The 16,978-nt window shown below is 50.0% G+C and overlaps 5 protein-coding genes across 5 annotated transcripts; all 5 read right to left on the bottom strand.

Moving 5' to 3' along the window:
• Nucleotides 1-21: 21 nt before the first annotated feature.
• Nucleotides 22-1,512, bottom strand: BO82DRAFT_340584 (uncharacterized protein; the record flags this gene model as incomplete). The annotated part of the gene is made up of 2 exons (XM_025633518.1): nucleotides 826-1,512; nucleotides 22-677 (listed from the first exon to the last, which is right to left on the bottom strand). Exons 1-2 carry the CDS (start codon nucleotides 1,322-1,324, stop codon nucleotides 22-24), a joined length of 1,155 nt encoding a protein of 384 aa, XP_025489538.1. The 5' UTR covers nucleotides 1,325-1,512.
• Nucleotides 1,513-1,892: 380 nt separating this feature from the next.
• Nucleotides 1,893-4,772, bottom strand: BO82DRAFT_315338 (putative homeobox and C2H2 transcription factor). The gene has a single exon (XM_025632536.1). The coding sequence runs from the start codon at nucleotides 4,633-4,635 to the stop codon at nucleotides 2,020-2,022; it is 2,616 nt and encodes an 871-aa protein (XP_025489537.1). The 5' UTR covers nucleotides 4,636-4,772; the 3' UTR covers nucleotides 1,893-2,019.
• A 2,213-nt stretch (nucleotides 4,773-6,985) lies between these two features.
• On the bottom strand, nucleotides 6,986-10,968 carry BO82DRAFT_434225 (Zn(II)2Cys6 transcription factor). The gene is made up of 3 exons (XM_025640931.1): nucleotides 8,296-10,968; nucleotides 8,193-8,245; nucleotides 6,986-8,129 (listed from the first exon to the last, which is right to left on the bottom strand). The coding sequence occupies exons 1-3, from the start codon at nucleotides 10,514-10,516 to the stop codon at nucleotides 7,122-7,124; spliced, it is 3,282 nt and encodes a 1,093-aa protein (XP_025489536.1). The 5' UTR covers nucleotides 10,517-10,968; the 3' UTR covers nucleotides 6,986-7,121.
• A 1,364-nt stretch (nucleotides 10,969-12,332) lies between these two features.
• Nucleotides 12,333-12,692, bottom strand: BO82DRAFT_134782 (uncharacterized protein). Its single transcript, XM_025630016.1, has one exon. It carries the CDS (start codon nucleotides 12,597-12,599, stop codon nucleotides 12,402-12,404), a length of 198 nt encoding a protein of 65 aa, XP_025489535.1. The 5' UTR covers nucleotides 12,600-12,692; the 3' UTR covers nucleotides 12,333-12,401.
• A 162-nt stretch (nucleotides 12,693-12,854) lies between these two features.
• On the bottom strand, nucleotides 12,855-14,999 carry BO82DRAFT_366884 (MFS transporter; the record flags this gene model as incomplete). The annotated part of the gene is made up of 3 exons (XM_025637060.1): nucleotides 12,855-13,656; nucleotides 13,716-14,619; nucleotides 14,906-14,999. The coding sequence occupies 3 exons, from the start codon at nucleotides 14,997-14,999 to the stop codon at nucleotides 12,855-12,857; spliced, it is 1,800 nt and encodes a 599-aa protein (XP_025489534.1).
• Nucleotides 15,000-16,978: the final 1,979 nt, after the last annotated feature.

The raw sequence follows: 16,978 nt of genomic DNA, 5'->3' as shown, positions 1-16,978 counted from the left end.
CTCATGTCATAAGATGTCATGTCACATTCCCCTCTTCAGTGCTTGAATCGAGGCCCTCTCAAGTTTTGTATGGGGTTGGATCAGCCCCAGAACCGTCATACCCTCTCCCACGCCCTCATAGATACCCCCCGCGATACCTTCCACCCACCAGTCTGTAATGTTAATCACCGTCGAGCGCACCCTTCCCTCGTAGAGACCTAGGATGGTAGACCCAAAGCTCATGCATCGTTTGCCCCAGCTATCTACCGTGTCCAGCGTCGTTGAAATGACACGTTCGGTGACCCGATGAGAGCGCTCGTACTGATAGACCCGCGCAAGGAGTAGCTTCAGGTACGGGACGACGTATCGCACAAGGACAAAGAATTGAATAATAACGTACGCCAGCAAGCGATGCAGGAGTGACCTTCCAGACTTATTAGACTGATTATATATGTCTGATTTTGTGTCAGAACTCATAAGCCCTGTTGCCGGCTGGCTTGCATCGCCCGGTGCCAATGTGGATGACTGGAGACTTGATGGCAGGTTATGCCGGATGGTTGCGATCTCGTCGTGAGTCAGTTCCGCTGGCAGAGCATCTAATAGATACCCCAGGGCAGTAATATACAAGGAGCGGGCTAGGGGACCGTCGCACCGGGGCTGTTGCGCTTCATATCCAGCGTTTCGGAGAAGGCTCAGCGCTAATAGTAGAAGTGAGTCAGTTCTGGCACAACAGGATTCCCAGATCATCTTCCACGGAGAACTCAGCGTTCTGCAGTCGGAGGACAAGGGCATAATTCGGAAAATTTCAGATTTATTATAGAGGGGATAGGTGTTGTCATTACAAACCAGGTATTACTCTATTCCATCGCAGTCCGGACTCCGCTTCGTACCTCGAGGATGACGATGCGCCGAATGCATCACCATATCTACCCTCTTCAAAGGCAGTAATCTCACTCATGTCTGGAGCCTTTCCCGAGACAGAAGACACGCAAGAGTCTCGCTCATTGCTCGAACTATCCGCTGTCGCAGGCCGCGGGAAAAGGTCGCCGGTGAATGGGCCAGGCAGGGTCTTGTAGCACTCTAATTCCGGAATGGAGGACGACGGCATACGCGAGTGCATGGAGCTCGAGTGCTCGCCAGTCGTATTCGTCTTGAAGTTTGGCGCGGCACCTGAGCTGACCGATCGCTGAATAGTAGAGTACAAGCTAGGGAGTCGCCGTCGGAGGGATGCTGGAATGACGGGAAAAAGGATGGTAAACGCCTGAGGATACACCATTGTGTCATGCAACGATGCTTGATCATCCATGACTGCCATTTTCGACGGCCAACTGCCGTCTTTGACCATCGACAGTGACTGGAGAGGGGGTTAGGGCGAAAGGCGAGAGCGTCTGCGTATGTCTGGCGCAGACGGGCGGGAAAGCGTTGGAATTCGCTTGCGGTTGTCCTTGGGTCTACTGATTTTATCAGGCCACGGTGAAATAGCACGTGGCTGTGTCAGAGGTTAAGTAGCGGCGACTGATGCATGAAGGCCAGTTCGACTGCATTAGAGGGGGAAAAATCCCCTCGAAAAGGCCCGGCGTCCAATTCCGAGAGAATCACATGTCAATAGACTCGTCTCGACTCGGTTTCCCTTGCCCCCGATAAGCAAGCAATCCCGCGAGTGACAATCCCGAGCCAAACCCGTCAAGGTAGGTAAACATGAGATCCATGATTCATTTCATCCATCCACCTAGCATCCATAATGGATACTAGACCTATATACCCAGCCAATCAAATGGAAGTGGCACGCTTGTCAGTTCCAGGTTACACGCCCTGCGCCCTACGTCTGACATGTGCGAAGCAAGGATCAAATCCCTCTATGAACCGATTATATTAAGACTAAACGTCGCCTGCTTTAACTTCTATGTCAGGTAAAGAACCTTTTGAACGCTCACGAGGCTTTGACATGGCTAACTAAAACCAGAATCCGAGACTTTTACCGCCATAATTTTGTCCGTCTGACAATCTCCCAGGTCAAACACCCTTTTCTTCATTCGCCAATCAGGCATTCCTTCCGGAAAAATATAGATCTTGTGCCAGACTATGGTTCGGATCAGGACCTGCATCGAACATGTACACTTCGTTTTGCTTGGGGCTGGGTATAGGAATGGGAGCCGAGGCCATCTTCGACGGAGCCAGTGGCTGTGCCGTTGAAACTGCCACCTGTGCTTCGTGTTCATGGGATATGAAATCATTATCACTTCCGCCGTCGCCTCCAAAACCCAGACCCTGCATTTCCTCCAAGGGCATCTCATCGTACCGAGAATTCAACTGCTGAAGGAATTCTGGGTCGAATCCCATTTGCACGAATGGATCAATCGAGGCGCTCAACGGAGTGGAAAACGCGGTCGGTCCAGCAGACACACTGCTTCCCCAGTCAGACGACAACCCTGACTGTGGTCTAGTGAGCATGGTGCCAGAATTCTCGGCATAGCTACCAATGGAGCTTCCAGGTGCGCTTGCTGGTACAGAGGACCGACTCGTTCCCGGAAGCGCAGGGCTGTGGAAGCCGGAAGGAGGAGCCATAGGGCTGAATGGTTGCTGCGAACGACAGGCAGACCGTGCTAACAGATTGGTTTCCACGGGCGGCTGTCGTAGTCCGTCCGTTGTGGCGAATGGGGGCTGCATACCCAAGTCAGAGAGTTGGATGTGGTCCGAGCCAGGAACAACTTCAAGACCACTATCCCGTTTCAGGAAGCTGAGCCAGACCGGGTTGTCGGCACAAGTCTGGTGCCAACGGTCGTTGGTCCCGTAAATGATCATCCGGGCTTCATCCTGAATCATCTGATCCGAGGGCACAACGCCTGCAGCTACTTGATTGTGTACGAAGGCAGTGAGTTCATGCTTCAGCCGAATGAAGCAATTGGCATCTTCTGCTACCACGAGTCCGGGCGCTTTCCCTGCTGCAGAAGAAGGCTTAAAGGGATTCAGGGTCTTCTGGTCGTGGCCAATGAGGTACGGTGGCATGGCATTCTCAACGAGGCCTAAGATGAAGGGCTCAAAGCCCCAATCACCTCGCCATTGAGTCATGTTGCTGCCATTCTTAAAATGCGAGGCCAGATGATCGACTCGGTCCTTCCAGGTCGATAGACCAATCCCGCAGAATCCACATCGTGACTTCAATTCAGTGATGCTACTCCGCCATGCATCCATGGATGAGAGAAACTTGACATTGTGCATGAGCCGAAGGTGCTGATTGAGATGATCCTTCCTAAAGAAGGAGCGTTCCGCGGATGTTTTCTCTTGGCAGGCACTGTAGTTGTGTGACTCCAGGTGGTCCATGTCTGGGTCAATGGCCATGCAGAAGACACAGCGATTGGCACCACCGATAAAGGCGACTCCCCCCGACGGCGAGCAGGTCCACTTCTCGAGTGCTAGATGAAGCGACTTCTCGTGGCGTTGCCAGTCATACTTTGTCTGGAAGGTATCTGTACAGAAGGTGCATTGAAATATACGGGCGTTGCGGGTCTTCTGCTGGTTGAACGGGTTGACGGGCAGTGAGGGCTTCCGACGACGACGCCGTTCCTTCCGTTCCATCGAGCCAAACGACCCCAATGAGGAACGGTGTGAGAAGGCGGACGCAAAAGAGAGATCAGATAAAGACGAGCGACTGGCCGATTGACTGGTTTCATGACTGCTGACTGATGGAGCATTAAACAAATTGGAGTTGTCATGGCTTGAGTCATTGCTGGACCCAGTCTTCCGAGAATGGGAACGCACGTGACCTGGTTGAAACGAGCGCGGCCGCTCAGGATCTAGGGATGTATTGTTCAAAGCTCGAATAATATCGGATGTGGCAGCGGGTTCGTTTTCGGGAGGGGAGTGCTTCCAACGTTCAAGGGGCGTCATGGTTGCGACGTCTCGACGTTGCTGTTGTCCGGGGATATCCACTGCTCCGGGCGCTGCTGGAGAACTGCTGCACGGAGGAGCTCGAACTTTACCGCGTCGCCGAGCGTTGGCAAGCCAATTGCAAATCTGGGTTCGTTTTAGACCCGTGCGTTGCTTCAGCTCGTCTTTTTCTTGGTCAGTAGGGTAAGGATATGCATTATGGTCCAGCAGCCAGGTCTTGAGGATGCGGACCGCTTCGCGCGACAATCGGGAATTGCTCTTCCTTGACTGGCCGTCCGCTTCCTCGGCCATGTACGAATGGGACTTAAGCGCCTTCTTCCCTGTTAGACCGCCAGTAGTATTATCGATGTTTTCGGCAATCGGGTGTAATGTATCCAGGAACCGGCCGGGAGCTTCGACCTGCTTGGTGAAACTGCATTCACGCCAGAGGGAGATGCAACAAGTACAGCCACTTTGGCGCATAACTCCACTCTTCGCAACAAAGCAATCTAGATTCATATGCCTGCAGAAATCGCAGGGCTCCCTCGCACGCCTCATTGGATAGACACCATTATCAAGAAGAGAATTAGGAACATCCACCAATTGATGTTCTTCAAGACCCCGGTTTGGTGGGTCATTGGAGAAATCTATGGGTTCGTCTTGTAGGAACGAGTTGTAGTTCGCAGCGGCATCACCCTCATCAGTCTCAAACTTATCGGAGGCAATGTCATCCTCGCGTACAAGAGACTGCGAATCATACGAAGCCTCGTCGAAATCGAAGTACTCCATATCCCACTGGACGAGGTCTTTAAGGGAAGATTAAATTCAAGAAAGTGAGTCAGTGGAAGGCCGGCGAACAAGTGATCCGTGTCTATCTTTTTTGGAAGATGAACAAAGAGGAAGATCAGACGAGCAACAGCATGAAGCAAGAGATCAAGTCATGAACTGTCTGTAGAAATGAATAGTAAGCGGGTTGTTGGCTGGCGGGCGGACGGGACAGCCAACATGACTATATTTTTTTCGTCTGGGGTATCAAAAGCACGCCGAATTGCAGAACCCTGGTCAATTTGCCAGTTCCTTCCATGCACCCCGGGGGAGGGGGTCATGGAGCCATGGAGCCATGGAGCGCTGGAGCACTGGAGCGCTGGATCGTATCCCGTAACCCGTTCGACCTAGCGGATTGTTGGTCTCCGGAGAAGGCTGCGTGGTCCGGACGGGGATAGGCGAGCAATGGACAAGAGATCAGGAAAAAACTGGAGCTCATGCAAGACTGCACGCCCTTCCAATGACAGAACCATTCCTATTCAAGGCAAGCGTTGTCAGTGCGTGCGGCCAACTTTGCGCCCACACTAGTCCCGGATAGGCAGGAATGAATCATCAACAATATCGGAGCGGTGGGGGAACCGTCTTTATCGATTATCAACACCGCGATAAACTAACTACAGGGAACATCCTCCATGCCTCCATGTGCATGCCAAGACGAAGAGACGCTTTCTCCGCGACTGCCGTTTACCCGCTATCGAACCATACGATCTCGTCCTCTTTGTCCGTTCAATCACTAAGAGTTTTGCTTTCCTCTGATCGAGTACTCCCTACGCAGGTCAGAATCGGGGAGTCTCTTGCATATACTGCGGGCGTCAACACGATGTCATTCCTGCTTGCCATGATCGACTCTCGGCTCAATCACGGAACATTTTTGTCCGATACGGCCATAGCGCTTGGCAGACAATGCGGCCTCTTCGGGTGTACATGACATCGTAGGTCATCACGATGATCGAAGACTACGATTCGAACACCCCTGGTCTAGCGACACGACGTGAGTATAATTTATCTGGTCTTGAGCAGCAGCATCGTCATCTCACACAAGCACTACCCATTTTCTCCCTCATCCAGATCTGTGCGACTACCCGTTTCTCTTTGTCCAGCTCGCGCTCCCGCGATGCAATCCTCGTGGCCCTAACTATCAAGGTGGTCGCAACCGCGCCACAAGCGGCTTACAACTCCCCGCTATGCGAATCCGCATGGAAAGCAGGGAGTCGACGAAAATAACTAGGTTGACTTTGAAGCAGAAATAGCAAGCACTGCGTTTCCTTCTTCCAATTCGGCACACCTCCGACGACATCGCACATAACAACAGGGAGTGTGAACCAACCAGCCATTGAGCAGCTAGAGTGTAGTCAAGCCAATCCAGAGAGTTCGTATGCAAAGAAGCCTTGTTGTATGCTTTCGAGTGCGGAAATCAGAAGGAATCTCACGGTTTGATAAACTTGGTGCAATTGAGCAAGACTAACTAACATAAGGCTGGTAGCCAAGAACCACCCGTCTCCACTTAGTAGAACTCTGGATGCCAAGAACTGAAAGAAAATTCGTCGAAACCCCACTGGAGCCGAGGGCAGTTCCGCCGGTCGCAAGGAACAGTCAGAGAAGCTAAGGGAAAGAAATTCTGAGAGGTGATGAAAGGGGCTCCGGTAGGGGGGTAAATGCATCCCCCCCCCGGGCCCGGCTGCTGTATAGCGAACGGCCTCTAACCCACGGCGCATCACCTGACTGTGGACTTTGAAAAAGGCGCTAGAATGCACTGTACAGTTACCTAGATTGTAACAAAACCAACCTTATGCTTCTATGAGGAACACCACGCCTCTTTCATCCGTAAATTTCTCCATTCCTTGTACTCGGTATGTTCTTTGGACGGTGACATTTATCGAGGTTTCATGAAACACTCATAGAATGCCGATTGGCAGTGCATGTCAGTGTATTGAAACTTTTTCAGTAGAATGCCATGATGTGTCCAGTTTCCATGATCCATGCTGTCGGCGGAGGTGGCCTTGTAGACAGTAGTTAACTATATCATACAGGAATTAGCTAGATAGTCTTATCTTCTTTATAAAAGTATACTTTTTATTATATACTTGATATATAAAGTACTTTGATAACTTTAAAAGGCTTTTATCTTCTTACTGTTCTAAATAGTAAATGCCCTCTTCTCCAACACATGCTCTTGCACTCTATGTTGCTCGAGGGTGGCGGGATGTATTATGAGGTCTACTGCATATTCAACTTACCAAAGATCACCATTCTCTATGCCTTCATGCCATAATGAAAACACATTCGATATATCATAACATCAGATATCTTTTGTAGGGAAGTAACCGTACCATAAGTATGTATAAATAAATAAAAGTGTATCTCGCCAACCCTACGGCTTGCATACTTCAAACCAGGTCTCTAGAAGCTCTACATTGAAAACACTACTTTATAGGTGGACGACGGTCAATTCACCCCTCTCCAGATGGTCCATTGTTACCCGAGCCACCCGAGCCACCAAAAAAGTATCCTTCTAGCATATCATAATTGGCATTCTCACTCCAATCATGCTGGAAATCCATCGCCATGCCGAAGCCGAGGTCGATCCCCACACTGTGGCCGACCCCATGGCCTAATGAAGGCATGGCCTGGAGGTTGTACTCGGGGTTGTTGTCGTCGGAGGCGGGAATTTGGCCATCGGCTGCACTGCTGGGGTCGAAGTCGAGGAAATCAAGGCTGATAGAGGTGGGGTGGTCGTGAGTTGGTTGGTATTGAGCACCAGCAGGGTGACTTGGGTTGTTGCCGGCACCGACACTGTTAGGTGAGGCGCTCTGTTGAGGCGAGTGGGCGTAGTAATACTGCTGCTGCTGTGGATGCGGTTGCTGTTGAGTCTGAGGCGAGACAGGATTGTCGTATGGAGACGCGTAGTATTCTAGGGAAGGGGTTCGCTGGGGATGGGGACAAATAGAGGTCCGGTCGGGAGGGTAATTGGATGAGGAGGGTTCTGGGTAGTCGGGTCGAGGCCCGCGAGGAGGTGGTGGTGGTGGTGGTGGGTAAGACTGCACAGGTTTCCTGGGCCCATTGTTGGGCCGGTCAGGGACACCGGCATGATCGTTGAATAGGTCACCGAGATTCATGTCGAAGCGTGGCAATGGGCGAGGTGCTTGACGCATAGGGCCGGCGCCCTGTCGACGGATGGGGCCTTGAATATGGCGAGATCGTGGATCAGCCTGGTTGCCTGCGTATGCTCTGGTTTGGTTAATGTGAAGCGCAGCTGCTTGTCGTTGCGCTGCTTCTGCCTGGATCCGGCCGAGATCTACTTGCGATCCGAAACCAGTGGTCGAAAGACACATCTGTACTGTGGCTTTGCTCATTCGCTCGAAGGCGTCTCGACATGCCTCTGCAGGTGGACATTTGTGCATGAGGTCCCCAAGAACGGAGGTAGCAGCAAGAACGGTGAAGTCGACCTCGTCGAGTGTCTTTAAATATCAGAGACTGGGAATAAAAAAATAGTAGAAGAAAAGTAATGGTGAAGTACGTACTAAGCGACTGCGAACCAGAGCTGAGTGCCAAATTGCATAGAGAAAAGAGATACCTGAAATTTGTTAGCACGTGCGCATTAAACGTCAGTTCGACACAACTTACCAGCCATGAAAATATGGTGTGTAGCCAGATAGGTATAATTGACCAACCGCACACGATGCATTTGGCGATAGATCCGAATCACCTTCTGCCCAGCCTCGGCGACTTTGTAGTAAATTTCGTCCTCGTCCTCCACTTCATCCACATTGGAGAACGACGGACTGTTCACATCTTCAGCAGGCATCATTTCATCTGCCAATTCTGCTGGCACCGTCAAACTCTGTTGATATAGCATGATAACAGCCTGCCAATAATTCAGCTCAAGGAACTCGACGGAGAACTGCACGCCTGTGTCCCGGCGGGTTGGCGCGCTTTGCTGCCATTCTGCCAAACGCCTGTGAACGTCTTTGCGCCAGGAGTGAAAAGAGTCGAAGTTTTGCAGGAACGGAGATACAATATCTGCACGAATGGGTCTTCTGGCGGGATATGGCGACCGTTGTCTGAGGAAGCGGGCTTGTTGGTGCTGAAGCACGTCTTGAATTTCAGATTGCAAAACTCGGAGTTTAAAATAGTGATGTGCTGCATGCTTATAACTCGGTGCACCCTCGGGCGGTACCACGATGCCAGACTTAGTGATATATTTATCTTCGAACGCGGATGGGAACTCGGTGCTGATGGCTTGATCGCTGATACCGAATGGGCGACCGACACAGCAACTGACCAAACGATCGAGACTATATACACACCACCAAAGACGGCGACGAAGATCACGCACCCAATGGCGCCGTCCTAGTTCGCGAGTATCCACATGCTTCTTAGGTTTATCGGTACTCTTGCCTTGAGTACGATTGATGCTCTCGTCCCCGGGTGCATCGATTTCTGTGCCGTCCTCGTAATGCAAACCAAGATCAACGGCCAGTCGCATCGCGACGCCAACGATATACCATAACCCAGGTGCTACAGGTCGCAAAAGAGCGAAACTAGCGAGAAGTAGCACAGCTTGCAATTCTTCCAGAGCACCTGATCCGTCTCCAGAGGCAGTATTACCAAGGAAAGACTCCAGATGAATGATTGCAGATGCATGGTACTCTTCCGGTTGATGTTGGTGGCTCGACAGTCGCGGTCTTTTGAAACTCGGGGATGGAGAATGGTCTCGGACTTCTCGTTTCCCGTCACCTGATGGCTTATCCTCGAAGATGATACCCGCACCTATAGCAAATACAATATTGAGAGTGTAAAGGCTTCGTGGGGAGCGGTTCTTCTCGTCAACCGCATATGTCCGATCGAGCATCTCCATGAAGTCGGTCCGATGAAGAATGGGTATCTGGGCGTTTGCATGTTCGAAGTAAAGATTGACCAGCCTTTCAGCCAGGTCCCGGTCCGGAAATGCCGCACATTTCATGGTCGGCCGTGTCTGTAAGCCGAAAAAAGAATCACGCATTGTGCTACCAGCAGTCCCCGTGGCACTATGCGGCAGGCGCTCATTGGGGCGCATTGGCCCGCGCTCCGCAATGTTCCCTGACACGGAACTCTTAACGGCAGCGAAGACGACACGCGCGAAGGAGATCCCGGAGGTGGAGCCCAGATATCGCGGATCAGAGGTTCCTTGCACTGATACCATTCCTATGTTTGATACCAAATTTTGGATGCGCCAGTTGTCCTCTTTGTTGGAATCCCGGGTTTTGTCCAGCTCCTGTCCGCTCGAAGCATCCTTCTCGTGTCTCACAACCGAGCCGTCTGTCTCCCCTTTCACTCCTTTCTCATCTCCATCGGCAGTAGATCCTTCGGCTGTAGACACCAAGGCCTCCGGGCCTGTGGTCGGTGCCTGAGGAGTATCAAGCCCCGCCTCCACTTTCACGGCCTCCTCTTCATCAAATGCAACTGGCTCCTTGTACTCGATCTTATTGTCCATCAACAGCTTTTCTAGATATGCCACGCGAGCCTCGAGAAAGTAGACGTAGCTACGGGGAATTTCGCGTTTCGTGATTGGGTCGTAGCCGACGCATCGGACGCCGGCTTTTTCGCAGGACTGGCATCGGGGGAGTCGCTGGTCACAGCGATTTTTGCGCAGACGACATCGGTTACAGGCGGATACATTGCGGAATGATGAGGAATTGGAGGCCTGAGATGAAGATATCGGATTTGCGGGGGCGAGCGCTTCACGGGCGGCCTGCTGCTGAGACTGCGCCGGCGACTCTGCAGGCATCGAGGATGTATCGGTTGACGAATGCGGTCTCTTCCTTCCTGAGGAGGTCGGTGAGGGAGGAGATGCGGGGTTCAGCATGGCGGAAGAGGCACGACAAAGGGCAGCGCAAACGTGCGAGCATGTCTCGGGAATGGGTTTCTTAAGGTGTTGTTCAAGCGAGATGGGTAGAAACAAGAGTGCGAAAGTCCTGGAAACAGCCGAGCATCATGGTAGGATTAAGCGCTGACTCCTAACGTATCTCATCGATAGAGTAGTGTACTGTATCGACGCGAATTGACGGCACGTGGTTCTGAGGTCGCCAGTTGCGTATCGTGACGGCGACTTATGCGGTCGGTCAATATTCAGAAGGCAAGGCACAGTTGCAGCCCATGACGCAGGCGGTCTACTCGCACGAGGGCTCTAAAGTCTGGACAGGGATTAGTGTCGCGCGAGAGAGACGTAGACCAGGGGACCCGTGAACACACGCACGGGGACGAAGATAGGGGGAGGAAAATAAGCAGGCAAGCACACCGAGGTTGAAGATAGCAAAAATTGGTGGAGATGCTGGAGGAAGATAAGTCTGGGTCCCGGGAGTGTATGGACCGGGAGAAGAATCATGTCAGCACTCACCCACCCTCTCACAGGCACTGGTTCGTGCTAATCTAACTTGGTTAAGTGAGTTGCGGGCGAGGATTCCGCTGACAAAGGTGCTGTACAGTAAAGTAACTTAACACGCCGTCCTATCCACAGCTGTCATAGTTAAGTCAGGGAGTTGAAGATTAATCTCAGTGCTTACTTGAATGCTTCTTCCAAGTTGTAGTAGCCATTGGAATTACGGAAGACATAAATATGTGTTGAGTAGGGGCTCGTAAGGAAGCGAGTTAGTGAAGAGATGCCGAGGTGATCCACATTATCTCAATAAGTTACTGTATAGTACAGTCCCTGCCACGTGATCTCGACTATTCAATCGGAGACTGATTGGTTACTGATAAGACAGGTCCAGGTCCTATTATAGATCTCATGCCTCTCGTATAGCTTATGTTGTGACCTGAATAGGAACCTAGAGTGGCAAGAAGAAAAAATAAATAAAAATAAATAAAAAAGAAAAAAAGAAAGGGAGAATAAGGGACACATCTTTTCCAGTCTGCTGAGTGGTAAGTGAGGTGAACAAAATAAAATCATCTGTGGGTTCTTGTCTCGTTAGTATGGGATATTGATCCCTGAAGGGAAAACAGCGACTGGTCGAAACAGTACCCTCTCTTTAAAGCACAAGAATGATGATAAGTATCTATGCAAAACATCAAGATATGATTCCGATCACGGCTCGATTACTAGTTCATTATGCGAATATAACAAGCACTATGAAGGCCTGGGAGAGAGAGCCAACTCAGTCCAGTGATAGATAGTTCGGAATAGCTTCAGCATACCTCACTTGGGAATCAACTGACAATGACGGTCGATTCCACCGCCCGCATCACCGAAGAGGCCCAACTTCCCCCGCGCCTAACCAGCTCAGCGAGGGGCTCGAGAGGAGGGGCATTCATAGAGTTGTTCCCCTACAGGCGGGGCCGGCTGATCCCCCTCTCTGCAAGCCCCGCACTACCATATGACGTGAATGCACGGCAACAGCCTGGTCGATTCACCAAGAAACCTAACTGACTACTGCATCAACGTGCGTGAGGCTTGGCCGACTTTGCCGCTGAAGGAGAGGGGTTGACAGGGTCGCATTGGACAGACATCCAGAGCCTCGAGAAATGAAACCCTGGTCAAATTGAGGCAGGGAGGGGTAAGGCGAAAAACCACTATGGCAAGCGCGGTAGCGCTCACCAATTTGAATACAGGAACTAACGACAAATAAGTTACACCATTAACATTAAAGCGAAAGACGTAATTATACCAAATGAAGCAAATGTAACTGTCTTTGATTTGCCTCGAAATCTTTGGATTGTGTTGTGGAGATGTTTCTCATTTCCACTTCAATTTCCTAGGAACGGAGTTCTCTTATCGGACTCTTGAAGAGTTGGGATATAATAAGCGCAGTAACCAAACAAATGTGAAATGACAAACACAAACAGCCTCCCCAATGCATGAAGTCATAGATGCCCAACGATGCCCATGCTAATAATGCCAATAGAAACCAATCCAACAATAGAAGATTTGAAACAGACTCGCCAGCCCTCATGCTTTTGTCGCATATGCATCCGGTCTATAAACTGCGCCATCGCCCATCTTGAATCAGGGTCTAAAAAAAAGCACAAAGGGTAAAAAAAAAAAAAAAAAAAAAAAAAAAAAAAAAAAAAAGGCAAGACAAGCCACCAGACACAATATCCACAAGATGAAACAGAGGAAGTTAAAGATGACGTATGAGTTCAAGAATTGAAGGGGAAGGGAGAGAGATCAGAGAATCGCGGTGATAAGACAGGATACGTAGAAGGCTTCAGACTTCGACTTCGGACTTGGAAGACTCAGGCGCGCGTAATTGCGCTGAGTCAACATGAGGGGGAACATCCAGCTCATCGATGCTTGTCCGCGCGGAAGAGAGCAATCTCCGCACCTCTTCGGGAGTGCCGTCCTCCTTCCCGACAGTGAACGAACCCCGCAACACGTTTTGATCCTCCGACATGTCATCGGGCTGGGTTTTCTTTTCCATCTCCTTCTCTCGCTCAGACTCTTCCATCCAGAAACTCTCAAAAGCACCAATGATGCAGACAAGGCCGCAAGCCCACCATGCCAGCACAGAGTATCCGCTCTCGAGACCTTTTGAGTGCAATAATCCGGTGATGGTCGGGCCAAACGCGCGGCTCAAACTGGCAGTGGAGGCTGCGGCGCCGTTGATGGAACCAAGCACCTTGGAAGATGGAGCGGCATTGGCAAGCAGAATTGCCGTAGCGGGAAATGCGATGACATGTAGAGTGATCTTGCTGATCAGGGCCAGATAGGCCGCAGCCAGCTGGAGCTTCTCCGGCAGAAGGATGAGATAAGGGACCATGAAGTACAACGGGGGCCAAACCAGCAGAACGAAGCGGAAAACCCTGAGTGTGCCGAAACGACGAACAACGAAGGGAAACAACCAAAGCTGCGCGATCATTGAATATACTCCTTGAACTGCAAGCATAAACCCGATCTTCTTGGTTGCCAGTCCCAGACCTCCTGTAAACTTCAAAGGAAGCGAAGCGGCATCGGTGGATGTAGGAGTACTGAGGAAGACCGGCATGAGTTGGTCGAACGAAACACTATGGCTGATGACGATGTCAGTACCGGACTGTTGTGGAAAAGTAGATACTCGGATAAGACTCACTATGCGAGAATCCCATAGGCGATGATGTTAAAGATCACTTGCTTCGTGAAAGCCTTGGGCTTCTGCCCTTTCATCTGCCCCTCAATGTCGTCATCCGTAGAGAGATCATCTGATTCTTTCATCGGACCCAGACGAGGGGAAGACTCAGCACTTCTGTATTCTGGGGGTGGAACATCGTCGTAGACGAAGTAATCATCGCCGGCGGTTTCCGCCTTGACGTCCAATTCCTCGGCAAGATTGACGTGGGATCCCTTGAACTTGTTGACTAGCCAATTGCCTAATTCCAAACCCGGGTCGCGGCGGTTTCTCTTTTCGGGATGGGTCTCCTCCAAAAACAACAAGCCGACAATGATACCGGACGAGAGAACGACAACACAGACCAAGTTGGGCAGCAGAAATGGGAAACTGTCGAATATGGTTCCACGCTGGAATAGCCAAGGGTAATTGTCGCAGGGCTGTGCCAACGCACCACCCATGGCGGGTCCGATGATCGAACCTAAGCACCAGACGAAGGGCATGATAGAATAGGCCCGAGGTTGGTGCTCTTTGACTGTGACTATCTCCGCAACGGTCGTTTGGAGGACTCCGATGTTACCATTCAGAAGACCTCCCAGGGCCCGGGCGACCATGGCAGTCGCCAGGTTGGGAGCGAATCCGAACACGATCATGCTGATGGCGGTTCCAATCAGACCCATGACCAAGACGGGTTTCCTGCCAATCCTGTCACTCATGCGACCCCAAAACATACCGGCGGAAAATTCGGCGAATGTGAATGACGAAGTGATCATCCCCGCGTATAGAGCAATCTTGCGATCATTGTCTGTCACGTGGAAGGACTCAACCATCTGATAGACATAGGGGAATATGGACATAAATGCGATTGGCTCGCAGATGCGACATAGCGCTAATCCAGATGTCAGTCATGATATCCATTCTAATAGATGCTCCCCGAGCGCAACAGGCGCGGCAGTGGAAAAAATAAAATAGAAGAATCTGAATTGGGGGAAGAAAGGGGGAAAGAAGAGGGGGGAAAGAGGGGCAAAGGAAAGAATAGAAAGATCCAACGACAATCGAACTAGCATTTGCCTTGAATACCAGTCTCTTCCTTTCTTTTTTTTATCCGACAACTCTTGGGCGCAAAAAGCAAATAGCAACAGCAAGAGCAAAATTACCAAAGGTCGGAAACGTACCTAGCACGAAGAGTTGCCGTACAGGGAAAGCCGACCAATCATCGTTGCGCTCGCCATGTCGACGGCCTTGTAAACACGACGGGCGTTTAAACATCCTTTCGATGGACTGTTCGTGCAATTTTGACAGCCACGGGGTGATCGAGTTATATCTGCTTGCTAAACCTTTGATCCAACAGGAGCAGGCTTGCCAGTGAGATCAAACGGCCGGAAAGGAATGTGTCTTCGGTGTTGTAACCGAAGGGAGGGAATGCCGGGTATAGTATAGTGATAAGATCGCTGTGCTGAAGAAAGGAGAGAGGCTGTTGGTCAAAGGGGGCTCAACATTTCCTCCCCCTGTCGCAAATTCAATGGCGAGATTCCCTTTCGTTTTCGTGTCTCTGCTTCTGCTGGTCTCCCTTTTGGGTTCGTTGATGGTCAACAGCCGAGAAACGGCTAGGCTGTGTAACTGCAAGGGAATCCGATGACGCCAAAGTTTGATTTCAACAAACTGGTGGCTCCTGGAAAAAGTTGTTCAATGTAACGAGGAGTGAAGACAGAGAGACGGATCAGTGTTGTTCAATTGAGTACAATTGAGGAGAGTATCCAGTTGATCGTCTGGACAGTAGGTCAAAGGAGGTTAGGTTCGGAGCGTAGGTATAGATATAGCAAATGATGTACTACCAGATGCTATAGTACAAGTGTCAACGCGCGTTTTGTCTCGATTGAGAACAAGGGGAGCAGATGAATGGAGATTGATAGCAGTCAAGTATAGGGAGAAAAAGTAGAGAGTTCAGTCGAAAGGAGAAGCCGGCCGGGCAGAGCAATTAAATGTAGTATTTGAAAGTGGATAGCCTACGGAGGACTGATATGTGATCAGGCAAAAGACTAAAAAGGTGTCAACGGTTCAGGATAGTAGTCAGTATGGGACAATAAAGGCAGGTCCTTTTTCGGTTACAGCTGTACAAGAAGGATGCAGCTGCAAGCGGACAGCAAACAGCTGAGGAATAGGAAGGATCCACTTTAAATTATTAATAAAGACGATATTTTTTACCTCTTGGTTGCTCGATCTTAGGTTGTTAAAATCTTTTTATTTATTTTTTTCATGCCGGGCTCTTTTAGCTTTAATTTTTATTTTATTTTATTTTATTTTTCCCTCTCTCATATTTTTCCTAAAGTATGATGCGGGTGGGCTACCCGGAAGGATAGGGAACGAGAGATGGATCGGAACCATCTGACACGACGGTACGAGCAACCAGACTACGGTACCTTAGATACTGGGGTACTACAAACTAGTTTAGTCCTCCGAGTAGGCCGATGACAGAGAAATCAGATTCAGAGGGAAAGAACCGGAATCTGGGATAGGGTGGAACCAATCGCTGCAAGAAAGAAACGCAATCCAATCAAGGTGCGTACGTACGGTACCCGACTGTACATCGATACTCAGGAACTGAGGGTTGCTGCTGCACTCTGCTTGGGTAGTCAATACAAACCTGCTGTACGCACCAAGCAAGCAGAGAAAACAAGCCGGGTTTACCTGCTATCATGTACAGTACTTCCAAGTAAAAGCGGTATGGGCTGGTCCATTTTTTGACAGAACAAAAAGAAAATGGAAGGGAGGGAAGAAAAACCCACTCCTCCATTTTCGACCAATATTGGGGGATAAAAAGGACGAAATACAAGAAAAGAAGAGGGAGAAATCCCCATAAATGACCATCAAATCACATATAACCGTCGGAAGGGAGAGAATCAGATTCAGATCGGAGCTGGAATTGTCATCATCGATCCAAAGTCTTCTACTGTTCAGACAACACTAGTCTACCAAAAAAGGGAATTCGAGCAGGAAAACCAGATGAGTTGGGTGAAAACCCGAGAAGCAAAAGAAGAATTAAAAAGAATAAAAAAAAAAAAAGAATAAAAAAAGAATAAAAAAAAAGAAGACGAAATAAAAAAGGGTTGGAGTCAGTTAACAAGAGGGAGGGGAAGAACATCAAAAGAGAGAGAGAAAAGTGATGAATAAGAAAACCAAAATTAAAAAATAGAAAGACGATGAGGGCGAAGGAGAAACCGCAAATTGCCCCATTCCAGAGCCGCCGC

This window comes from Aspergillus uvarum (assembly GCF_003184745.1).
Source record: "Aspergillus uvarum CBS 121591 unplaced genomic scaffold BO82scaffold_47, whole genome shotgun sequence".
Classification (NCBI taxonomy): Eukaryota; Fungi; Ascomycota; class Eurotiomycetes; order Eurotiales; family Aspergillaceae; genus Aspergillus; species Aspergillus uvarum.
This window is presented reverse-complemented; position numbering and strand designations above follow the sequence as displayed.